Source organism: Sus scrofa, chromosome 10 (assembly GCF_054392235.1).
Source record: "Sus scrofa isolate SSC_HxYL_T2T_F1_AM1 chromosome 10, Sscrofa_HxYL_maternal_Yorkshire_Landrace_v2.0, whole genome shotgun sequence".
Lineage (NCBI taxonomy): Eukaryota > Metazoa > Chordata > Mammalia > Artiodactyla > Suidae > Sus > Sus scrofa.
The window spans coordinates 2,837,682-2,863,700 of record NC_139392.1 but is presented as its reverse complement, the minus strand read 5'-3'; the positions used below and the strand labels follow the sequence as shown (position 1 = coordinate 2,863,700).

General features: G+C 48.5%; 1 protein-coding gene across 1 annotated transcript in view; it reads left to right on the top strand.

Moving 5' to 3' along the window:
- The first annotated feature begins 391 nt into the window (after window positions 1-391).
- Window positions 392-26,019, top strand: part of LOC146398758 (uncharacterized) — a 223,661-nt gene continuing 198,033 nt past the window's right edge. The window contains exons 1-3 of the mRNA XM_084980979.1: window positions 392-536; window positions 598-766; window positions 861-921. Coding sequence (XP_084837105.1) covers window positions 392-536; window positions 598-766; window positions 861-921 — 375 coding nt within the window. The remainder of the gene's footprint in view (window positions 537-597; window positions 767-860; window positions 922-26,019) is intronic.

Sequence of the window (26,019 nt, the reverse complement as noted above, 5' to 3'; positions counted from 1 at the left end):
TGTGAGTGAACCCACCTGAGAACAGGTAACCAACCCAGAGAACCGTATCACTGACGAGTGAGTTAAACGGTGGTTTTTCGTGTTAAGCCACTGCCTTGTAAAATGTTTGGTCGTGTGGTGATGGATCAGGATGTGATAGGAGCAATATCCTGAGCTGAGAGTGACCTGGAGGAGGACGTCTTTGAAGCATGAAGACAGGAATGAAAGGGAGCAGGGCCCAGACCTGAGCTCTGCGTGCCCTGGGGGTGGAGGCCGGTGAACTTGAAGCCCTTTAAAGGCCGGCCGGTGGGAGCGGTGGTGCGTTTTGCAGCAAAGCCAAGGACAGGTCTTTGCAAAGGAATTAACTCCTGTGACAATAAAAAGAAAGCTGAGGACACTTTGGATGGGACCCATGGATTGTTGGGCCCTTCTGAGTGGGCTCAGAGAGTGGCTGGTGCAGAGCTCCGGAGACAATGGGCTGCGGGGAGAGTTGCTGGCGGCCAGGGCGGGCTTTCTGGGAATGCAAGTGGTGGCCAGAATAATTCTGCAAGGAGCCGGTCTGGCCCAGCTGAACCTCCTTCCCCAGGGTTCCTTCCCGCGTGTTCCTATTTAGGGCAGGTGGGAGCAACTCTGGGGCGTCCTGCCGGCTCAGCAGCCTCCGCAGGCGTCTGCCCTGCCCGGACGTGGTTGCTGTTTTGCTCCCCGCCTCCCTGCTGGGGGGGCCCCCCGTCCTGCCTCCACCCCCTCCCACCTTGGCTCCCCTGCATCTCCGCCAGCCCCTGCTCAGGTGTGTGTCCTGCAGGCTGCAGAGGCCGCCGTGGCTTCCCATCTGTCCTCCCCGGTCTCACGGGTCTTTGCTTTTCTCCCCTTTACGTCTGTAGCTGCCCGACCGGAAGCCCTGAGGTTCCAGCCTGCGACCCCAAGACGCCAGCCGTACAGAGGGTGAGTGGCCAGCTCCCCGTCCTGTCCCCTGCTCTTCTCTCGGTCCTGAGCGCCTCTGCGTCTCGGCTGCTCCGCGGGGGTGCGCGCGGTCCTGGCGTCGGAGGAGCCGGAGGAGCCGGTGAGCGAGCAGATGCGGGTGTCTGAGCGACCGTCTCCTGGGAGGGGACGAGGTCGAGGAGCTGAAATGACAGGGTATTGCCGGAGTCCTCTTTGCCGTTCGTGAGCCCGCGTACCGTTAGGACCGACGGGGTGGTGGTGGTGGGGAGCAAAGGATTGAGCCCCGGAGTTAAAGCCCCCAAGGACCCAGGGGGACTCAGGGAGAGCCTCCTGTGCAACCGCATCGGGAAGCTTGGGCGAGGGTGCGGTTGGATGGCATCAGCGCTCACGCAGAGGGCGTGGGACACGCAGGTGTCCGTGGTCGGGACCACACACGAGTGAGCCTGAGGGGGAGCTCCCAAGGCCTGGCCCCACAGGGTGTGTGGCAGGGTGGGCGCCTCGCTACGTCCTGTGGCTCTTCGGGGGTCAAATCCTGTTGGCTTTCCCATTAAACCAGGCGCTTTTCTGGACGGATGATAATGGGGGCTTGACTTTAGCTGTGGGTCTGGTGCCCAGGAGAGGAATTTAGCATCCACGGCAAAGGTAAATAGCATCCAAGTAGGAGAGGAAGGAGGCTGAGCGTCAGGTGTGGTCTGGAGATCAGCTGTGCCCAGTGCCCCGGGGGCTGCTGACTTCTTGCTTCCAGGATGGTGCGGGGGCAGTGTCTACAGGGCTTGCCCCAGCCCCCGGAAGACTGGCCAAGCCCCCTGCACCAGCCGGAGTCCTCTAGTTCATTCCGGTCCTAATCCGGAGAGGGCTCCCCCGGGAAAGCTTGTGCCTCCACGCGCAGGTCTGGAATTCCCTTTCCGAGGGAAACTGACCTGTCCTCCACTCCTTTGGGACATACTCCTTTCTCTCTGCTTCTGGGGCACTGCGTTCTCTTGGGTCTTTCCCTGCCATCCTGGCTCCGCTTTCTCAGAGTTTTTGGGTTTTTCCTTACCTTGCCGGCTGGTCAACATTCGACCGTTTCTTCTCCCTACCCTCCTTTTGAAGGGAGCTCTCCCTGACTCAAGGTTTTCAATAGAATATATAAATACAATGGATGGAAAGGAAGTGGTTTGCTAGGTCAAGGCCAGGAGCCCGCGTTGGAGGTTAATCCTTGTGAATTTAAAATAAGACCAGCTGGCCAAGCTAGCCATATTCACCGTCTAATAATAAACAGGCATTCCTTTCTTGACAGTCAGTAAATATTTGCTGGGTTTCTTCTTGGTGGCTGGCATTTTTCTAAGAGGAAACGGCAGAGACCAAAATAGACCAACCCCTTTGGTCTTGTGGGGTTTGTAGTCTGGACATGATCCATTCCTCAAAGGTCCTTGCTTTTACCAGTGGGGAGGACACGGAAGTTCATTGAGCCTTTGTTTCTTAAACTGCTGATGAGAGAAAATAATACCCATCTTGCAGGTATGCTGCGACAATTAAATGAGATGATATGTAACGTGGGTAGGGTCTTGTCTTAACACTTCATAGGAGTTCAAGTAGGCATTGTTTCTCAGAGATGATTTGGCTCCTTTTTTTTTTTTTTTTTTAGTTACAGCTTCGGAAAGATTTCCTTGCTGCTTACCACTCTCTGATTGGGATTTGAAATGTCCTTTAACTTAGGATACTTATTTCACAACATTAGTAAAAGAAATGAGTTCATTCTATCAATATTTAATGAGCTTCTACTTTGTACTGGGCACACAGAGACAGAGACAAGGCAATTATTCATTCTCCCGCTCTTGCTGGAGGTAGAAGGACTGGTAAATAAGCTTTCTTCTCCTGTAGAAGAAAACTCTCATGTTAAAAGAACACCTCCTCAACATCTGATGATTTTTCCCCCGTCACTGTGCTTGAATAGCCAATTCTGTTGAAGGAGGTCTCTTTTCCTGAACGCTACAGAATTTTCACCACCTGCATCTCAAGTCTCAGCCTAGCCCTAATCCTCTCCTTCCATCCTGAACCTAGATGCTGGAAATTAGCACCTCTCCTTGAATGAAATAGTAATAATAATAAACCACACCCATAGGCAATTTCACTGTGGTGTAAAATTTCTGGTGGTGTCTCAAAAACGAGTATTTTGTAGCCCCATAGTTTTGGGTTAATCTCTTCTTTCCTTCACCGTTGTTTCTACTTCCTCCTCTTCCTGGGGATTAGCTGAATGCTCCAGGAATTCTCTCCTGAGCCCCTCAGTTTTCTTGTGGATTCAGTACAGCCCTTCCCTTTGTTCTCTGGTTCTTGTCCTTTCCCCACCTCCCCTTAACGTGGATTCTCCCTCTCTCTACGCTCTCATTTTCTCCCACTAAATTTCTTTGCCAGCAACCCAAATTCTGCCTTCCACTCTTAAGAGTCTCCAGCTCATTCTTGCTCGCATTTCTTAGCTCCTCTCCTCTTTTCTCTTTCCTTCTCTGCCCCTCCACTCTTTCAATTATACCTTTAATTAGTTACTGTGTTGCCGAGTGATGGAAAAGTGTAATGAGATGGATGAGAAGGGGCCTCCCGTTGTTAGGTTTCAAAGCTTGATTCTTTCATCTGTGTCCTTTGGATCTGAAAATTCTGTTTCTACTTATATTTCCAGCGGGTGTGACTGTCCGGCTTCTCTTTGCTCTGGTGGAAGGGATCCTAGCTAAGGTCCCCAAAGACTTGATTGCCAGAATTAAAGGTCATTTCTCCTGAAGGTCATTCAGGAGCTCTTCTCGAATCCTCTTGGTCCATGCACGGCGCCTCTTTTTACCTTGTTTGTTGCTGCTCAGATCCAGCCTGCAATCTGAATATCGACAGCACCTTCAAGCAGGAGGTCAGGAGTTCCATATTTATTAGCCTCGCTGTTGGAAAACTGTGATTTCCTTTTGGTTTGGACCTCATGGCTTCCATGGGTTCATCTGGGAGCTGGGTATTAATTAGTGAGCCCACATGATGCATGTGGCTGAAGTCTCCCTCTAAGACGTGTTGCTGCTTTTTGTGCTATTTCATGTTGAACTTGTAATTTATCTCACAGCAAAAGATACGGCCGTGTCGGCCTTTGGGATGGGATGGGACCAGGGTTGGAGCAGAGAAGGACCAAAACGAATTCTTTGCCTATTGTTTTCTATTTCTTTCCTGTCAGATACCTGGTTCTGCTCTTCCAGGAGACCAGAAAAGATAAAACAAGGAAGAGAGAGAGAGAGAGAGGGAAGGGCAGGCAGGTGCAGGAACTGAACTGCTCTGCTGAAGGGGATAAAGGGAGCGGAGCGATTATCAACAGGAATTCCACTCTTTTCTTCTCCATATGCCACCTCCATCCCTCTGAGGGTTCCTCCTCTGTGTTTTACTGCTTTTGTCTAGAAAGGGCTTGTTGGCCCAGAAAACGGCAGCTTCCATGGAACAAGCATGGAGGGGTCTTTGCCCTTCAAGTGAGATGAGTGACTAAAATTTAGAGCTGTATTTACTAGTTGCATTGATGAAAAATAGACTTTAAAGTGGCTGATTGCCTAATCATTTGCTCAGTTAGATAATTGGGAACAGCTGGGAGCGCTCCAAGGCGGCCTTATGCCTTCCTCAGAAACGTGAGATGAGACCCACAGCCTAGGAGTCCTTGGAAGGTAGGTTTATAGTGCAGAAGCAAAAGGGCTGCATGGAAGAACCCCCCCCCCTTTTTTTTCCTCCCCCTCAGCAACATGTAAATATGTGAGAGCTGACAGGAGAGGGTTGATTCTTAGCAAGTGGGGTTGAGCTGCAGAATTTAAATGCTGAGACCTTGGCTTTCCAGCAACAGGATCAGCCAACATTTAACCAAAGCCATGAAGCAGGGAGAATCTTGAAAACGTCTTTGGCCTGGGTCAGGATGGAGTCGACGCTTTTCTTCAGACCAAGGAAGCCGGAGAGTGAATATTTATGGCTTTGCAGGCCTCGTGGTCTCTGCTGCAACTACTTACATAAAATGCACGTTAGTGTAGTTCTTGGAACACAGTCACTTTCACATTTTATCGTTAGTATTCTGGTGGCAGCAGATCAAGATAAAGGCGAAGACGTTGGTTTAAAAACTTTCAAAAGCTTCCTTAGGGCATTTCTTGACACATCAACTTCTTAGACATGTGAGAAGCTGCCGAAATGCATGAGCTGCTCTTAAAATTGAGGATTTCCTTGGAAAAGTCGTGTGGAATAGAATGTGCTTCCCAAACTTTTTGAGGGGGTGACTTGATTCCTTTTCCTCTTACCTCTCAGAATGTTCCTCTGTCTTAGATTACATTACTTTTAATATTGAGGGCCAGATCAGGGTTCTACAGAACAATATTGGAGGGTAGGATGGGTTATGACCTTTCCCAGTGTCCGGCTGTTCCCCGAGGGCATTTGCTGGTGATGTTTAAAAAGCACACTCCAGTGTTTGACTCCCACTTGCAGTTGCAAAGCTTTGGAAATGACTCGATGTGAGTCACAGGTCCTGACCCTTGGAATTCTCACCAAAGGCATTTAAATACCCTTGGTAGTCATTGGTTGGAGACTATGCTATAATCAAAGGAAAATAAGATGGTTCATAATCCAATTGCGTTTGTCACCTGCTCAGTGTATTGGTGCAGAACAATGCACAGGACTGTAGTGAGTGGCACTCTTTGAGGGGAAAGAGAACGGAAGCTCAAGGGAAAAAGTTTCCTAGGACACACACCAAAAAGGTCTTGTTCTTAAAGATCATGTCTGTCTACCTACAGATAAATTCCTGTCCCACTATACAGTATTTTCCTGGAAAGCAATTTCAAATGTGTAGTAACGTTTAATATGGAGGGACTTCCTTTTTTTTTGATGTGCTATTGGAGTGATGTGGTGGTGCTTTTTTCATAGAAAACTCACCTCTGGGTAGCGAATCTTCAGAAGCATCCAAACACTGGGATCGTACAAGCACTCCTGCCACCCACCCCCACGCCAAGCTGCCTGCACCCCCTCTTCCACTCTGGACTGACTGTACTCCTGGGTTGGGGCCGGTCAGGCCTGGGGGGATGCTGTGTGTGATTGACTCCCCCCCACCCCGGGATTCTTGACCATGGGCTGTGCTTGCTTTTCGTGGACGTCAATGAAGGGGCAGCCAGGCCGACCTAAGGGAAGGTATGAGGTCCTCGGGGTGGCTTCCCCTTCCCTTTCACGTCCTTCTTTCTTCAACGGCTCCAGGGCTCTGTCGTGTCCCTCATTTTCCAAGGCCTTGAACTGAAGGCCGGCGTCTCCAGCGTGGGAGCCCGTTCTGGGAAGGGGCCTTTGCTCGGGCTCAGCATCAGTGTGGTCACTCGTGTCCACGCTGATGTTGCTCAGCCACCTACGCGGGCAGGGATGTGGTCTTATAAATAGACCAGTGGGAAAGGTCAGACCGCAGGCAGAGGACAGACTCACAGGCTTTCTGGTTGCTTGGTAATGTAGCTTTCTGATGACTGAGAAAAAAGCGTTTGGGATAGATGGTTCAGTGGAGCCTCGGCTTCTGCAGGTGAATGAGACTAGTTACACAGCCCCGTTGATCTAAACTTAATTGCCTGAATAACAGTGGGTTTCAGGGATTCAGAGTGAGAATGGTTTTAGGAAAGTGTAACAAAGCATCTGCAAAACTCTGAGGAGCACAGAGGACTTGCTGCGTCGTGACGCTGAGTCTCACGGCGCGAGGTGTCTGTTGTAGAGATGAGGCCAGAAAATGAGAAAAATGTTTCACAGTTGTGTTGTCTTAATGGAAACCACTTAGAACAAATAACTACAATTTGCATTTTGATCCCGATGCTATAAAATGCCTTCTCAAAGCATAAGAATGCATTGTTTTTCTTACAAATTCAGTTTTTTTTTGTATTTGTATTGTAAGCAGCCTCCAAGCCATCAAGCAACAAATGTACAAATGTAAGAGAAAGAAATAACTTTATTTTTCTGGAGAAAATCGAAGTGGTTCTTAAAGATGATGACAGCTACACCTGCACGCCTTGCTCCTTTGTGGAGTTTCTCTTCTTCATGGGACCTAATGATGAAAGCCTGAAAAAAAAAAGCAGCAGATCTTTTCTTGTATAATATTAACTATCAAGGCAGATCAGTAAATATTTGTTAAATAATAAATGGCTAAAATATACTGTACCAGACAGCATTACCTGAGAGGAAAATGATGGGTGAGTCATAGTGCTTGTCCTGACACGGGTGTCGCAGTATGGAGCTGGTGTTGTGGTGCAGTGGAAACAAATCTGACGCGTGTCCATGAGGATGCAGGTTCAATCCCTGGCCTCACTACGTGGGTTGGGGATGCCAGCAGTGCCGTGAGCTGTGGTGTCGGTCGCAGACTCGGCCTGGATCCCCTGTGGCTGTGGCCGGCAGCTGTAGCTCCGACTCGACCCCTAGCTTGGGAACCTGCGAATGCTGCAGGTGCAGCCCTCAAAACAAACAAACAAAAAAATGCCAGTGGAGACGTAAATGATACCAGTTAGAGAATATAACTTAGAGCGAACGGCATAGGAGAAATAGTGCCTTTGGGCAGTTGCAGTTTGTAATGAAAAGCCAGTGGAATTCTATGGGTAATTGATCAGACTTAATTCTTGTGGGCGGGCCGTTAAAATTGGCCTTTCTAAGAACCTTCCTGAGGCCTTAGCTCATGTGGGATATACTAGAAGGTAAGGTTTACATTTTTCTGTCGAAGAGCCTCCTCCGTATTCTCTGTGGGTGAATAAAACTTCTGTTCTTGGTCTTGATAGATGGAGATTGGTTTCAATTGTCTAGGACTTTTCTTTCTTTTTTTTTTGTTTGTTGCTTTTTTTCTTTTTAGGGGCACACCTGTGACATTTGAAAGTTCCCAGGCTAGGGGTCAAATCAGGGCTGCGGTTGCGATCTGAGCCACATTTGTGGCCTACACCATAGCTCACGACAACACCGGATCCTTAACTCAGCGAGTGAGGCCCGGGATCGAACTCACACCCTCATGGATCCTAGTCGGGCTCTTAACCCACTGAGCCCTAATGAAAAGTCCTTCTTCTTCTTCTTTTGTTAATCCAGGCATTGTAGAGATTCTCGATTTTTGTCCGTCTGGCCAGCACTTTCTTGACACCCTGGGCAGGATCAGCAGGGTTTGCCTGGTGCCTGGTCTGCCATCCATGCTGAGGGGCCAGAGGCAGCTCCCCACTGTGGGCAGAGGATCTCCAGGGCCAAGGGAGGACACCGGGCAGCCGGGCCAGCTCCGCAGTCCACAGGTGGGGGCAGGGGGCAGACAGCGAGGCCAGAGGGGGAGGGGTGGGCCTTGGGAAGGGCTGGCGCCCCTGCTGTCGGGTTCATGGTTGAGCATGCGTCGTTGTCATTGCAATGACCAAAGTCGATTTTTTGAGGGATATTTGGTCTAAATCCACAGTTCCTGGCTCAGCGCTCTCAAAGCCTGTTGAATTTCCTAAGTGTTGAGAGCCACAGAGGTATCTTTAGTTACGGGAATAAGGTGATGTTTGGAAGTGCCTGAGGATGGAGGCTGGTTGCTGGGAAACCAACCCTGTGATGTGAGGGTTGGACCTTTCAGTCCCACCTGCTGATGCCTGGGGAGGGAGAGGAGGGCAAGGTTGGTCAGTCACCATTGGCCAGTGACTTAGCCAATCATGATTGTGTAATGAAGCCTCTGGAAAAACCTGAAAGGACAGCTTGTGGCCTTTTGGGGAGAAATGCTCCGTCTGGGCAGCAGAAAGTTTCTGCAGGTCTCCTGCCTTGCTCCAGGCCCCACGAGGCCAGAAGCACCTTGACTTGGCACCTGACCTGTGTATCTCCTCGCCTGGCTGTGGATGCATGTCCTTTAATATCCTGGAATAATAAAAGTCAGTAATCTCGCAAGTAAATGGATTTTCCTGAGTTCTCTTAGTTGTTCTGGCGAATTTATTGAACTGAAGGGATGGGGCTGTGGGAAGCTCCAGTGTGGAGCTGGTTGGTGCAAAGCACCGATGACAGGTGGGCTTTCTGTTGGCATCTGAAGAGGAGGGTGGTCTCGTGGGATCTGATTCTGTCTCTGGGCGGATGTCAGAGCTGGGGTGACACCCTGCTGCCCTTTGAGAGTTGCTCGTTGGTGTGGGGAGGCCTTCACACACACTTTGGGACTGGGAACCCTCCTCAATTGGCGTCGGCAGTGGGGTTTGCTAGATCAGCCCAGGCTCAAGGACACAGGTGGTTTTTGAAAAGATGAAAGGGCTGGAGGGGAGGAACCTTTGATCCCTGGCTGGCTGCCTAGTCACCTATGGTGTGAAACTACAGCTGTTGTGATCAGTTATTAAAGGTGAAAGTTACAGATGGAATTCATTTTTAGTTTTAAATTTTTTATTAAAGCATAGTTCACAGTGTTGTGCCAGTTTCTGCTGTATGTCACAGTGACCCTATATATACACTTTTTTTTTTTCCCCCTCACACTATCTTCCAAATGGGAGTCTGATACCGACTCTCATGGAGCTGCCTCAGTGGGTATATAAGAAGATATAAAATAATAGGCATGCTAAATACACAATTCCCTGGTTATTGTGATGCATAAGAGCCGAAGTGGAAGTGAGAGAATGTCCTGGGTTGGGCCTTGATGCTGAATGGAGCTCCAGTTTGGCTTGGTCAGGGCTTGGGTGGTGTGTCCCAAAACAGCCTCGAAAAGGAAAAAATGACACAGGGCAACAGCAAGTACCTGGAAGACCTCTGGTCACCAAGAAGGTGGTTAACAGAGAAAGAGGGCAAGAGTGGGAAAGCAGTGACCCCCGGGGAAGGAACGGGCTCCTTGGATCCATGGCATCAGCTTCCGGAAGGACCCTGACAAAACGGGAGTGTGGGAGTAACCAGGTTGGGGGGTTTTGTGGCCAAGGGGTGGAATCACGTTTGGGCTGATGCAGGACTCACAGCTTGTTAATGGAACACTCACAGCTCTACGTGATCCAGACACACGGAAGCAGCCAGCCTGGTGGTCTGGACAAAAGCCACCGTGAAGTGTGTTTGTCTCGGAACCCAGGTTTCTCAACATTTCCTCTAAAAGTACACTCCAGATGAAACGAGTGATGGGCTTCGTCTGCAAGCCATGTGGGGGTGACTTTACGATGACCAGGTCAACCACCCCTCCAGGTTACGGTAAATGCTGTGATGGAGGGGGGCCCTGTTGTAGGGACGCCCAGTGTAACGTGACTGCTTCAAAACGGAACAGAAGTTCCAGAGGCCTTATCAGATTGGCTACCTTAGCTTCCACATGTGGGTCTTTAATGTGAGAAAGGGGAGAGACAAAGGGCAGCCTTGAAGAGTGGGCATCTGCCGATGCTTGTGGAAGAGGAGTGAACACAGTGGACATCGACAGAGTTGAAGCACAGGGGTTGAGGCAGCACTCAGAGACTGGGTGGAATAATGGGAACCCCTCTGGGTCCCCCAAATAAGTCCTCTCTCTCTATCCCAGTTTTTAGCAGCATGAAAAGCTGGAAGGCAATGTTTACTGGAGAAGCTTGACCGGGAAACCCTGGGGCAGTCTTTGGGAAGATGAATCAAGACTGGATCCCAGGCAGGGATCAGCATCTTTCTGGGACTCGATCCAGGAGCTCTGTGCATGGTGATTCCAAAAACCATTGGCGAATCTTAACAGGGGCTGAGGTTAGCTTGGGAGGACATGGACAGGCAGTGGTTAACAGGCTTATGTTTGGTTGAAAATTGGGGTTTCTGAGCAGATTGTGCATGAGGCGGCTGCATCTCCTTCACATGAATGCATTGTTGGGATGGCGTATGACTGGGGGTTTCTTCTTCTACCTAACATTGCAAAACAGAAGGCATGAGAGTCTGCCATCAGGCCAGCTTTAACTGGGCATCCTAGAGAGAAACTGCTAGTGCCGCCTGCACCCACGCAGGTGGTTTGCTGAAAGCATCATTGAACACCTGGTGGACATAAAGGAATTGCCGTTTAATTAATGATAGGCCAGAGGGCAGGAAGCTGGTACCAATGAATTGGCTGTACAGTAGCCCTGGGTGGCCTGTGCAAAAGACATCTGGTTCAAGGACACTACTGAGGCTTAAATAAAGTTGTGCTGCCACGGCCTCAGCAGCTCCAGACATGACAGGGCTTTCAGCACACAGACGATACAGCAGGCTGATGAGGCTGGTTTTCAGTGGCATGTGCTTCCATCTCTATCGCAGTCTCAGAAAAGGTCCTGGGACCACAGGACCACAGTTAGCCTTCCCATGGGAAGGATCTCAGTGCATTTCCTGTGCTGCCACAGGAGTATCTGCACTTGCCGGCTTATTGTCATGTTTTGTCAGAAGGGGTTTGGTTGCCAGCATAACAGTACATGCTGTGGATCACATTCTGATAACACCGGAGATCGAAGGGCAGGTCGGAACAGATTCTAACGCAACGGTGACGCCTCTCTCCAACTGCGGCTGCCTAGTAAATCCAGCAAAGGTCCAGAGCCCTGGCTGGAGTGTACAGCTCTTAGGAACAAACCCAGGCGGAAGCCCCCAGGGGGATTCTACACGTGGCTGGAAGGAAACTGCTGTGGCTGCCTCCCTGGGACCAAACGCGAAGCCCGGTGTTGACTTGGTTTATTTGGCTTTTGGAGAATGGCTATCCCAGGGCTGGAAATACGGCGCAGCTCCTGTTGATCTGAAATAGACTGCAGGATATTTCTCAAAGATGGGCTGATTTGGTACCGGCAGAGAACTGCAACTTGAAGCCTGCACCCGGTACCGTTGCAATTCCCTGCATGGCAAGGAGAACACGTTGTCTCTTTCTCTTTCTTGTCTTTCTTTCTCTCATTCTTTTTTTACCATTTTGCTTTTTTTTAAAATTTTCCGTTTTTACTTTATTTCCATAAATTTTACTGGCGTACAGTTGACTTCCAAAGTTGTGTTAGTTTCAGGTGGACAGCAAAGTGAATCCGTGGTGCATATACCCAGGCCCATTGCTTTTCAGGTAAGAGGATGCTTTCGTAGAGCAGAAAAGGAGTTGAGAATCCGTGGCTCTTGGCTGGCTGAGGCCTCACCAGGGAAGAACGGGCCTCTTTGTGTTGGGCTGTCTCATCCGAGGGCATGAGAGCTGCTCGCTGTGCTCTCCCGGCTCCCGTGAACTTTCTGCTCCTTCACTTCTTACATAGCCCCCACAAGACACCCCCAAAGAAAGCCATGTCCACGTGGGGACCCTGAACAAAAGCAGGCTGTGTCTGAATTGCAGGAGGCAGTAGTGCTCTCCATGCCTTTGGGCCCTTTCGACTCCACTCGGCTGTGTTTGGAAGTTTATCCCACCCCGACTTAGGCAGATTGGAGTTGATAGCAAAGGCCCGTGAGCACCTCCCAGCAGAAACTGATGGGATTGTGGACCAGAAAATTCCCAGGGGTTGCCGCCTGGTACCCACCATTTGAGAGACTGATATTAGCCTGCCATTGATGCTACGTGAGGCTGCCTTGATGATTGACGTTCATAAAATCATGGAACGAGAGGACTGTAATGTCTTGAGTGATGCAGCAGAAACTCTGTAAAAAGGACGGTGGGAGTTCCTGTCGAGGTGCGGTGGAAACGAATCCCACGAGGAACCATGAGGTTGCGGGTTCAGTCCCTGGCCTCGCTCAGCAGGTGAAGGATCCGGCGTTGCCATCAGCTGTGCAATAGGTCACAGACGTGGCTTGGATCCTGCATTGCTGTAGCTGTGCTGTAGGCCAGCAGCTGTAGCTCCAATAAGATCCCTCGCCTGGGAATCTCCATATGCCATGGATGCAGCCCTAAAGAGAAGGGGAAAAAAAAAAAAGCAGTGCTGAGAAGAATTCTGTATCTGTAATGAAATAGAAATGGTTTGTCCAGGAGAACAGAGGAGGCCTCCACTGTACCCAGAAGCCGGTGGCCTCGTTTCCTCTAGGACCAACTTTGGAGCCCCCCTGCAGAGCTGCTGGGACCAACGGCCATGTGGGCAGTGTCCTGTGACTGGCTCTCAACTGAACAACCAGAGACGCTTTGGCTTATGGGTGGCAGTTCTGAGGTGAATGGATGACATGCTGCTGCAGGCTCTTTTCCTAGCAGTGGTGGAAGGACTGAGCAGGGGTTGAAGCCCCTGTTGGGGTTTTTACTGGCGGCTGGCCGTAGCCAACATCCTGGCCCTATGGGCAGGTAGATGGACAGTGGAGACCATGACAGGGATGGACCTCTCGGTGCCGTCCCTTGGGGTGGCCACTTGGCTTTAAGAAATGAGAGGACACGGGGTTGTGGCAGTGCAGGGATGGGCTGATCCAGACATGTTCCTTGTACCCTGCAGGGCACAAAATGCCAGTAAGAACTGTTCTGTCCATGGTGGAGGGGGGCTGGGGGGGCAGAGACTGTAGGTGGCTCTGAGGATGATCCCCAGGGACAGGCTCTGCGCAGAGCTGGCAGGTGATCTCGCTGGACCCATGCCTGTAGCCGCAGGGACCATCATGCGTCCTAGCAGGAATACATGCTTCCTCTGAACTGGGCTTTGCATGCCCGGCAGCAGATGCAAATGCTCAAAATGCAGTGAAGGATGGGAAGAAAGTGCTGCACCATTTGGGCCACTGCCTTGACACGTCCCCAGGTACAGGGACCCACTCTGCAGCCAGCAGTGTCCTGACAGCAGGCTAAGAGAGATCACACCAGGTGGACACATGCTGCATACTGTTGCCGAGCAGTAGTTCAGTAGGAAATTGGGATGGGCCTTTGGAAAATGTTGAAACTGCAGGGGTGGAGGAGGTAAAGGCACCAAGGACTGGATTATATGCCTTCATGAATGTGGGCTCATTTTCAACACGAGGGCATCTGAGGGGGGTTCCCAGTGGGTAGATACCTCTTCCTGAGGGGGAGGACTTGGGGAAGAAGGGATGAGCGAGGGTGGTGGGGGAGGACTTGGGGAAGAAGGGATGAGCGAGGGTGGTGGGGGAGGACTTGGGGAAGAAGGGATGAGCGAGGGTGGTGGGGGAGGACTTGGGGAAGAAGGGATGAGCGAGGGTGGTGGGGGAGGACTTGGGGAAGAAGGGATGAGCGAGGGTGGTGGGGGAGGACTTGGGGAAGAAGAGATGAGCGAGGGTGGTGGGGGAGGACTTGGGGAAGAAGGGGGATGAGCGAGGGTGGTGGGGGAGGACTTGGGGAAGAAGGGATGAGCGAGGGTGGTGGGGGAGGACTTGGGGAAGAAGGGATGAGCGAGGGTGGTGGGGGAGGACTTGGGGAAGAAGGGATGAGCGAGGGTGGTGGGGGAGGACTTGGGGAAGAAGGGATGAGCGAGGGTGGTGGGGGAGGACTTGGGGAAGAAGGGATGAGCGAGGGTGGTGGGGGAGGACTTGGGGAAGAAGGGATGAGCGAGGGTGGTGGGGGAGGACTTGGGGAAGAAGGGATGAGCGAGGGTGGTGGGGGAGGACTTGGGGAAGAAGGGATGAGCGAGGGTGGTGGTGGGATTGTTCACGTCTTCCCCACATCACCGCAGTGTTTTCATACCTGCTGTGGTGGTCCTAGGATCAAGGATGCAACTACGGTGCCAAGAGCGTAAGAAACTGTAGCCACCCTTAAATTCTTGGTCAGCTTCACTCAGGGCCTGATGGGATGGTTTGTACCTTCACCCCGTCTGGCAAAGTTGGGGCTGACAGTGAATGCAGCTGTGTTGTCTAGTGGTGGGGACAGCCCACTAGTTGTGTACCTGGTTTTCTCTGCTCAGTGTGAACAGGAGAGCATGAGGGGCAGGCATTTGCTAGACTAGCATTGCTGCCAGCCGCTGGACCAGCAGTGGCCAAACCTCCTATACTTGCCAAAGATAGAAATATCTGGGAAAAATAGGAGGAAAAATAGTAGCTGAGAGAGTTCCCACTGTGGTTCAGTGGGTAAAGAACCCAACTACTGTCCATGAGGATGTGGGTTTGATACGTGGCTCAGTAGGTTAAGGATCTGGCATTGATGCCAGCTGTGGCGTAGGTTGCAGATATGGCTCAGATCCAGCATTGCTGTGGCTGTGGGGTGGACTGGCAGCTGCAACTCCGATTTGACCCCTAGCCTGGGAACTTCTATATGCCATGGGTGCGCTAAAAAGAAAAAAAAAAAATACTAGCTGAGGATAAAGCAATGAATACATGGGTCATATCATGAGGGAAATCCAGTATTATGTTAATGCCTCAAAAGAGGCACAGAGCGTGAGAGATGACCCTGTCTCTAAGCCTGATTATATCTGAGACGTGAAAGGTAAACCCATATGCTGTACCGCCGAGACCGTTCCTGCTTCTGGAACTTGACTGCACTGAGTGGAAGTTTTCACACCTGAGTGGCCTCGCCCTGGGAGGTAGTTTCACAAGTTAGGGTGATGGACTGGATGGTTAGTCATGAGTGAACTGTGCCGATATCTTTGGAGTGGTGTGATTTTTGTTTTGCTGTTACAATGAATCTGTTGGAAGACCAGGCGTTAGACTGCAGTATTGTGATGTATAAGAAACACATGGTGGGTTATTCTGATGACCAAAGTAGATTTCTCAGGCGTATTTGGCCTTCATTCCCATTTGGTCTTCATCCCCAGTTCCTGGCTCCCAGCTCCCCAAACGCTTGAAATTTCCGAAGTGGTGAGAGTGACCAAGGGTCTTGGGTTAAATGAATTAAGATGACTCTCGAGACTCTGAGAATGGAGGCTGGCTACCAGGAGAACCAACACTGAGAAGAGAGAGGGTTAGGACTTTGAGTCCTGGCCTCTGATTGCTGGGAGGGGCTTGAGGGTGAATCATTTGCTGTTGGCCAATGACTTAGTCAATCATGATGACATAATAAAGCCTCCATAAAAACCTGAAAGAACACTTTCTGGCCTTTGGAGAGCTTCCACTGTGGGGACCAGAATTCTTCCTCATGGCACTGTGCCAGGCTTTAAGCTCCAGAACAGAAGTCCCGTTGCTGGGGACCTGGCCCTGTGCGTCTCTTCATCTAGCTGTTGGTTCATGTCCTTTAATATTTTGCTTGTAATAAAAAGCAGTAATGTAGTGAGGAAACAAGTTTTCCTGAGTCCTCTGAGCGGTTCAAGTACATGATTAAACCTGCAGAAGGGGTCATTGAAACCTCCAGCTTGCAGTCCGTCGGTCAGAAGCATGGGTAACAAGGAGATCTTGCACCAGCCCCCGAGTGGACGCTGGGCTTGTGGGCCTCAGCCCTTTCCCTGTGGAATCTGAGGCTGTCCGTGGGTGGTAGTGTCAGAACTGAACTGACACCCTGCTGACTTAGGAGAATTGCTTTTTGAAGTTGGGAAGCCTCTGCACATGCTAGAATTAGGTCTGGGAACTGTTTTCAGTTTCATGTAGGGGAAAATGCGCTGTTTTTGCTTGTTGGGTGGGGGCAGGACCGGATTCCTCTTGGGAGGAACATCTCTTGCTCACTCTGGGTACATGTGGCCAGGATGGGGTAGATGCCACCTCCGGCGCCTGGCCTGGCTAACCGAGCATCCCTCTCCCCCCACCCCCTGAATCTTTGCTGGAGCTTATCAGGAAAAGGTGCCCTCTTTGCACTGAGCTTGCTCAGATGCTAACCTGTGCGCTTGAAGTTGTCGCTAAAATCCTTCTCACCTTGTTGGGAAAGCCCACTTGAAAGTATAAACACAGGCAGGCAAGGAAGACAGTGTCTCTCAGAACATGGACCCTTAGACTCACCCATTGCTGGACTTGCTAAGTACACAATTTAGTGCCTCTTCACGTATTTTTAGAATTTGACTGCAGTGTAGTTGACTTACAGTGTTATGTTAGTTTCAAGTGTACATCAAATTGAACGAGATACATTCATATCCATTTTCTCTTCCCTTATGGGCTGTTACGGAATATTGAGCAGATTTCTCTGTGCTGTATGGGTCTTTGGGACTTAGCTGTTCTGTACACAGTAGTGTGTGTCTGTTACTCCATTCTCCTCATGCAGCCCTCCACCCACAGTTTGATTTTGAAATCTTTGAGTCTGTTTTGCGAATAAGTTCTTTTGTGTCTTTTTAAAATTAGATTCCACATCGAAGTGATATCATATGATAACTTGTCTTTGTCTATCTGACTTCCTTCACTTAGTATGATAATCTCTAGGTCCATCCATATTGCTGCAAGTGGCATTATTTCATTCTTTTTTTTATGGCTGAGTACAAGTTCCTTTTTAAATAATAAAGTTTTTAGGGATAGGTTTTCCGTCACTTGCAATTTACGTCTCCATTTAAGAACTCTTTAAAAAAGGTGTATAATAGAAATTAATCTCTTATTCTATACATTTTTGTTTTGATGCCTTGTCATGATCTTTGTTTTGTTTTACAGCTGCACGTGCAGCATATGGAAGTTCTCAGGCCAGGGGAAGAATTGGCGCCCCAGCTGGGGCCCATGTCACAGCCACAGCAACACCAGATCTAGTTGCATCTGTGACCTACACTGTAGCTTGTGGTAATTCCAGACCCTTCACCCACTGAAGGAGGCCAGGGATCCAACCTGCATCCTTACAGAGGCAGTGTCAGGTCCTTAACCCCCAGAGCCACAATGGGAACTCCTGACAGCCATGATCTTAAATCCCAAATCTCAAGTTATTTAAAAAATTTAAATAACTTTTTAACGTAGTGTTCAGTGTTTCAAAAGTTGATGTATGTAGTGATTGTGATTTTGTACTTGGTACGCAGAAGTGGGAATTTTCACACACTGTAAATCAGTCCCAACAAGGAGTTCTACTGGTTAAAGTTACGTGAAGCTTATTCTAAGCTTATAATTTCTAGCCACACATTTTACTGATTTATTTTGTGGGCCGTGCCTGTGACATGTTGGAAGTGCTTGGGCCAGGGATCAAACCCAAGGCCGCTGCAAAGACAACGCTGGATCTGTAACCTGCTCCACCGCCAGGGAACTCCCAGTCACATGCTTTAAATGCTTTATCACACTCACCTCACTATATACAAACTATTGTGATACAGGATAATTTTTCAGACTTTTAGTGTATATACCTAGCATTCTTCAGTAGTACTATACTGATTTTTTTTTTTTTTTTGTCTTTTTGCCTTTTTCTAGGGCCACTCCCATGGCACATGGAGATTCCCAGGCTAGGGGTCAAATCAGAGCTGTAGCCGCTGGCCTACACCAGAGCCACAGCAGTGTGGGATCTGAGCTGCGTCTGTGACCTACACCACAGCTCACGGCAATGCCGGCTCCTTAACCCACGGAGCAAGGCCAGAGATTGAACCTGCAACCTCATGGTTCCTAGTCAGATTCGTTAACCCCTGCGCGACGACGGGGACTGTGAGTACTAAACTGATATTAACACAGACGTACTAATTCTTTCAAAGGATGTTTAAGCAAATCCAATATAATTATGCTTGATGGGAATACTTTGTAGGGAGTGCTGTAATGTGACATCCTAGTCAAGTTCTCATCATTAATGGTATAGGTATCCAGCCATGTAACACTTTCTTTAGTAATGCAGAGGAGAATAGGAAAATATTTAAAACATCTCTGCCCTTTGGACATTTAATCTAGGTTTGATGACTCAGTGTCCTATATCTGGCTGTATGATTGATTTATTTTTGACTTTTTTTGTATTTTTTATTATTATTTTTTGTCTTTTTAGGGCCATACCTGCGCCATATGGAGGTTCCCAGGCTAGGGATTGAATCGGAGCTATAGCTGCTGGCCTATGCCACAGGCACAGCCATGCCAGATCTGAGCCATGTCTGTGACATGCACAGCTCACAGCAACACTGGATCCTTAACCCACTCAGCAAGGATTGCACCTGTGTCTTCATGGATGCTAATCAGATTTGTTTCTACTGAGCCATGATGGGAACTCCTTTTTTGTATTTTTTTAAAAGTATAGTTGATTTACAATGTTGGGCCAGTTTCTGCTCTACAGCAAAGTGACCCAGGCATATGCATATATACGTTCTTTTTCTCATAGTATCTTCCAACATGGTCTATCCCTGGAGATGGGATATAGTTCCTGTGCCCTCTGGTAAGACTTCATTGCTTATCCATTCTAAATACCATAGTTTGCATCTACTAACCCCAAACTCCCCGTCCACCCCACTTCCTCCCCCTTGGCAACCGCAGGTCTGTCTGTTATATGTCTGTGAGCTGTTTCTGTCTTGTAGACAGGTGCAAATGAATGAGAACTCTAACTTCAGGAATGTGATTCAAGCCATCCTGCTAGAATAGTAAGATGGTAACAGCAAAGACTTCCTGGTAGGGGGCGTGCACAGTTTCTATGGGAACAAAGGGTTTTATGGGCAGGTGTGTTTGACTTGTCTCTGAGTGAAGTTACCTTAATCCATCCTGGTGGTGACGAGAGGAGGGGAGAGAGGGGACAGAGGCGGGGGAGAAGGTGGAGGCAGTGATGCTTGCCGGACAGTTGCCTTCACCACCCGCAGGGCTTCTGAATCCATTTTCATTTTGGAAACTTTCTTCTAGTGCTCGCATACCTGGAAGCCCTGTTTGTAAAACAGATGGCAAGATCAGAAGTCTCTAGATTGTGTTCTCACAAGGTGGCCTCTCAGTGCTGCTGGAGCAGCTTTGTCTGTTCCTGTCTTGTGATGGGGGGCCTTCCAGGGAGGGGTGGTATCCAGGCTCATGTGTGCAGGAAAGCTGGCACACTTCGGTGCCCCAAAGGCTCCTTGGCTGTTAACATCATTAAATTACAAAGCAATTAAAGAGGCACCATGGAGATAAATACACGTATCTGTAACCAGGCAGGGATCCTCTGAATGTATATAACAGGTTTCCTTGTTTTGAAGTTTTCCACACCGAAAAGTTTGCATAGGAAGTTACTCCCTTGCTTACTTTGTGATGCTAACGGAACCGCTGCACCCATCAAATAAGTTGGGTTTCCCCCATATTGATTGTGTGATAATCCTGACACCAGTAAAAACACACGAAGCATTAATGAGATTTTTAGCTCACACGTTTTTTTCCTCTGATGATATATTCTTTTCTTCTTTACTGAGGGCATTATTTATTTTTTAGAAAGAAATGGCAGTTTTCAGGGATGTGCCAAGATTTGGATCAATGTTTGTGAGAATCACTTACCCTCGAAAGAGGTTTATATGGACATTTGAGTTAGTTTATGACCTGAAGGGGGCATGCACGTAAGTTATGTCATCCTGACGAGACTCTTGTAAGAGCTGCGGCTTGGGTAGTTACGATAGAGGCAGCAGTGCCCTGAATGTCTTAAAAATCACATGGAGACAGCCAGTGTATTCAAAAACTTTCCTTAAGAGTTTCAACAGTTCTGGACCTGCTGTGCACATATAAAAGCAATGAATTTTGTCACCAACTCATATTCTGATAGGCATAGTAAGACTCATATTTTTTTTTCTCTCCTTGGAGCCTAGGAAGTGTTACATAGCAAAATTGAAAAGCTCAAATTCTATCCTAAATTGGAAGCATTCATTTGTCAGAGAGCTGTGGGATGCGGTGCTCAATATTTACTCTTAGGCGGTGCAATTAAGGTGATAGTGCCAATCTGTTTATTTTAACGTCGGCGTTATGTCTGATGAAGCATAGGAAACTTACTCTTTGGAAATGGAAACATAACGTTCCCGATGTAGAGCCCCCTTTAAGTCCCTGGCTGCAGTGGACAGCTCCCTAATGACGCTGGCATGTGCTTCTGCATAGGAGTTGGGCAAAGTCGAGGTGCAGCGATGAAAGGACTGGCCTTGGCCTCGGAAAACAGATTTCTGCACCACTTGAGACCATGCAGAATGCAGAGTTGTTGCCTTCTTCTCCCTGTCTGGTTGTGGGGGAGCTTAGTAGGGCAGCCAAGGGACCTGCTTTCCAACGAACAGAGCCGAATCTGCATGGCAGGAAAACAGCTTAAGTGTCACACTAGTGGAAATACGCCATGAGGCCAGTACGTGTCCTTAGAGGAAAGATTTCCTGATGCGATCATGCAAATGCAAACACCCCAAGCATGTCCAAAGTTAGGACCCACATACGGATTTCTGGCCTGAGCTCGAGATGATACTGAGGGGGAAGGAGTTCGGGCACTGACTGTCTCAGAAGAATGGTTTCAAAACAGAGAAGCCAATTTTCTTGATGTGGCAAGGAAGTCTCTAAGAAGAAATGACAAGCTTTTCCATTTCAAGAAGTAGTAAGCACGCCGTAATTCCTGTAGTTTTCCCAGGAATGGACATACTTTAACTGAAAAAACACCCTGTGCATGTGTGCCTGTATCATGAGTTGGGGGAGATGCCCCTTTTTATATTTTCTGTGTAAATACAACTTGAGGATTCTGAGGGGTTGTGTCTTTATGTAGCAGAGGTGTGCTCTAAGGTGTTTCCAGCATTCAGGGGAAATTTGTTTCTGACGTAAGGATGAAAGAGAAGCTTAGGGAATAGCGGTGTCTGCTTGACGTGCTGGGTCCTGGGAGAAGTCCTTGGGCTTTTTTACTGCTCACAAATCCTGCTGAATTCCAGAGCTGGGATCTAGGTCGAGTCATCTCTCCTGACCTCCAAATTTGCCCTAACTTCTAGTGCTAGAGTGTTATGGTATAGTCTGATGGATAGCAAGTCCACAGTTCTTAAGGTTGAAAAGGAGAGGACATTGGAGATGGAAAATTATAGGCTCCAGGGAGTATTTTTGGTGGAGAGGAGGCACAGCCGTGAGAAAATGGGCTCCAGACAAAGGTGACTGGCCATCAGCTGGCACCTAAGCAAGGGGGCAGGATTTAGGAACTGCAGCTGAGATAGGAGTGAGGGTCAGAGCAAGAAGAGACCTGGAGAGAGGCTGCAGGTGGAGATGTGGGCAGACACTGGGTACCACAGAGGCTGGTTGTGGCCCCGTAGGGCTCTGGCCCTGCAGGGCTGTGACCGTGGTTGACAGTTCCACAGTGAGACTACAACTCGGGATTGCAAGAGGTTGGTGAAGCCCGTTTGCCAGCTAGGCTGAGAGATGACTTTATCTGAAGAGTCTCCATTCAGTATGAAGTTTGATTTATTTTATTTTACTTTTTGCTTTATAGGACTGCATTTACAGCATATGGAAGGTCCGAGGCTAGGGGTCAAATCAGAGCTGCAGCTGCCAGGCTACGCCACAACCAGGGCAATGCCAGATCCAAGCCCCCTCTGCGACCTACATCACAGCTTACATCAATGCCAGATCCTTAGCCCACTGAGCGAGGCCGGGGATTGAACCTGCCTCCTCATGGATACTAGTCGGATTGTTTCTGCTGCATCACAACGGGAACTCCCAAGTATGAACTTTCATTCTTATTCATTCATTCACAGCTCCTAATTTCTTTCTTTCTTTCTTTCTTTCTTTTTTTGGTTAAAGTTCTTTCCATTTTTTAAAAGTTTTATTGAAGTCTAGCTGATGAACAATGTTGTAATAATTTCTGCTGTACAACCAAATGATTCAGTTAAACATGTACACACATCCGTTCTCTTTCTGATGGTTTTCCCTCATAGGTTATCACAGAATATTGGGTAGAATCCTCATTGTCTTTATCGAATCTCCCCCTCTTCTCTGGTATGGCGATTTTGCACAGGTCTCCTTGCTTCCTCAACGATTTTCAGTTGATAAAAATCCAGTCCTGCCTGTTGAGAACTTTGCCTTTCACAGAAGATAGGCTCGTGCACGCAGGAGTCAGAGCTCTGACTTTTTCCCAGTAGCTGTGTCTGTTCGTTATGTAAAGTCACTGGCCACGTGCGTCCGCCTCATGTCTCTGAGGATGAACTTCAAACACATAAGCATTTAGGACAGCACCTGAAATAGAGTAAATGCTGTGTGTACGTGTGTTGGTTCCTAGTACCTGATGTAAATCTCACCTCCTGGGCTGCCTGCCGGGTGGAGGACCCAGCGCGGGGAGGCCGCAGGATCTGTTTTATTATTTCTCCTACAATTTTGGCATCTTGAGGTTGGGAGGTGGGTATTGCCTGGTTAGGCACATGTTTTTGCATTTCTTCCTTCTAGTTCCCATGGGCCGTGTCTGTGTGGGGTTGAGAAGAGAAGAGGGAGGAGAAATTGGGAGACAGTCACCATCTTATGCAATTGGTCCTGGCATGGCTTTTATGAGAAGCAAACTAGCCATTGCAGGCCTTGGTGAAGCTGCCGTTCAACTGTGGGACATACTTAGGAATTCTTTTTTTTTTTTTTTTTGTCTTTTTTAGGCCCGCCCCTGTGGCATATGGAGGTTCCTGGGCTAGGGGTCAAATAGGAGCTGTAGCTGCCAGCCTACACCACAGCCACAGCAATGTGGCATCCGAGCTGCATCTGTGACTTATACCACAGCTCATGGCAATGCCGGATCCTTCACCCACTGAGCGAGGCCAGGGCTTGAACCTGCATCCTCATGGATGCTATTCAGATTGTTTCTGCTGAGCCACGCTGGGAACTCCAGGAATTGTTTTGAAGGTCCCGTAGGCCCTTCAACTACATGCTGCTTTTCCATGGGAAACCACTTCTCTCCCCAAATTGCGCCCCATGCCCTCCTGCTTCTTGTGACCAATGTTGTTCCGTCTTAAGCATCTTTCCTGCCTCATTCCCACCAAGTAAAAGTCCTAGTGTTTGGAGTCTTAAAAATACCTTCAGAAAATCTGTCTCAACCAAACTCTGAGACGTCTGTTTTAGAATGTGAAGGCCACTTTAATAAATATCCAGACCTGCTCCTCTCCAGGGCTGCTCTTCCCTGGTAAAGATGTTGGCCTAGCCGCTGGCAAGAGGATGCTCTCTGAGAGGACTGCCTCTGAGGGTTAAGGGGAGGAGCAAGGTGACGTCATAAGCCCCTGACCAGAGGGGCATTACTTGTATTAATGAAAAAGCAGGTGGGAGAATCATTTGGAGAAGTCTCCAGAGAATTCGCAATGTTCTCCAAGAGAGAGTGTTGGATTCAGATACCAGCTAAGCCCAGAAGCTGCTTCCAGCTCATGATGGTACCAGGCAGGAGCTATCCTGTGCCACCTGCTCTCCCCTTTCCTTCCCCCCTGCCAACCCAATAGGCTGTGAAGCCACAGTTGGCTTTGAATTGTGAGGTGGAAAAAGTCCAAGCCTTGGAATTAAACTGCCTTGCCCCTCCCTTGACCCTTAATGGCTTCTGGCTCAAAGTGGACAGAACAATGCATGTTTGGGAAGAAGCTTATTTTAGAGGACATTTGCTGTTTGGACCCTTTCATGGACTGGAAAATGTAAATAGTGAACTGGGAATGTTCTTGGCATTAGATGTAACTTTGTGTTATGCAAGAGTCATCCAGACAGCTTCGGGTCTTACCTGAGATGTACTTCAGTATGAGGAGAAAGGAAGAGTTGGGGGAAAGGATAGAGTTGCTTTATGATGGCATCTTGTCATGTCGTACTTGTTCACTATGATGGTGACCTGCCACTAGTTTTCAAAGAGGGCTAAGATGTCACTGATGTTTTTATAGTTACTGCTGATATTTGCAGTGAATCTTAAGCATGAATTTATGAGCTGGATGATAAAGTGACATATAATTGAAAAGGTGTGATTACACTAATTCGTTATCAATCAATACCAACACTTTGGTTGATGGTAAGAGAAGAAAACACTTGGAGATCTGTGATGTTTTTCTGTGTAGTGGACCATTATCTTTCGGGCTCTCCTTAAGCACTTCGGTACCATTTTCTCTTCCTATCTCTGCTCCTTCTACTTCGGGGAAACTATTTACCAGCTACCCTTGACGGCAGGGTTCTGTTTTGGTTATTCCGGTGAGAAGCATTCATCAGAGATTGGGAAGATGGGATGGAAGAAAAATCCATCATGTTGGCCGTGGCAGCCACATGTGTAAATAGAGGGTTTCTTCAGACTCACAGACATAGGAAACGAACTCGTGGTTACCAGAGGGGAAAGGGGATGGGGAAGGGATAAATTAGGAGTTTGGGATTAGCAAATGTGAAGTACTATACATAAAATACATAAGCAACAAGGTCCTATTTTGTAGCACAGGGAACTTTACTCAATATCCTGTAATAAATGAAAAAGAATATATACGTATATACAAAACCAAATCATGTTGCTGGCCACCAGAAAGTAAGACAACATTTGTAAATCAACGATACCTCAGTTTAAAAAAATGTAGACTTTCTTATAAGAGGCTGTCTTGCTGGAGTGGGATCTAGGTTTTGGCAAACTTACACAATTTGGGGAAATTTCTTTAAGAAAAATACAAATGGGGAGAGATGAAATTAAGAAGGTGGAATAGAAGGACTAGAGCTCACCATCTCTCATAAAAACAACAAAATTACAAGCAAATGCTGAATAACCTTCAACCAATGGACTGGAAACTTTCAAAAAGATATCCTACTCCAGAAGACAAAGAGGGGGCCACATAAAAAGGTAGGAGGGGCAATTATGTGAGCAACCCCATACCTGCCAGGTGGGAAGCCCACAGACTGGAAAGTAACTGTCACAGAGACTCACCCACAGGAGTGAGCATTCTGAGCCCCATGTCAGGTCCCCAGGCCTACAGATCTGGCATTGGGAGAAAGACCCTGGAGCATTTGATATTGAAGGCCAGTGGGGCTTGTGTGTAGGAGCTCCACAGGACTGGGGGAAACAGAGACCTTAATCTTGAAAGGTGTACATAGGCTTTCATGTCAACTAGCTCCCAGGGAAAATCAGAGGCTCCATAGAATATGGGTCATACCTGACTGCAGTTCTTGGAGGATCTCCGGGGAAAATGGGGAGTGACTGTAGCTTGTCGTGGGTGAAGGACCTTGGAGGCAAAACTTTTGGGAATATTCATCAGCATGTGATCCTCTAGAAGTGGCCCTTTGGGGAAAATCTGGCCCCACCCATCAGCACTGAGAAGCCCCAGGCCAAACAATAATCCAGGTGGGAGCACAGCCCCACTCATCAGTAAACAGGCTGCCTAAAGACCCCCTATGTATACAGCCATCCCTAACCTCACCCAGAGACAAAGCCCCACCCACCAGTGGACAGGCACCAGTCCTTCCCACCAGGAAGCCTACAGCAAGCCCCCTTACCAACTTCAGCCACAAGGGGGGGCAGACACCAGAAGGAAGAGAGGCTACCATTCTACTGTCTGTAAAAAGGAGACCACACCAAAAACCTATACAAATGAAAAGGCAGAGAACTGTAACTCAGATAAGGGAGCAAGGAAAAAAAAACCCAGAAAAACAGCTAAGTGATCTAGAGATTAT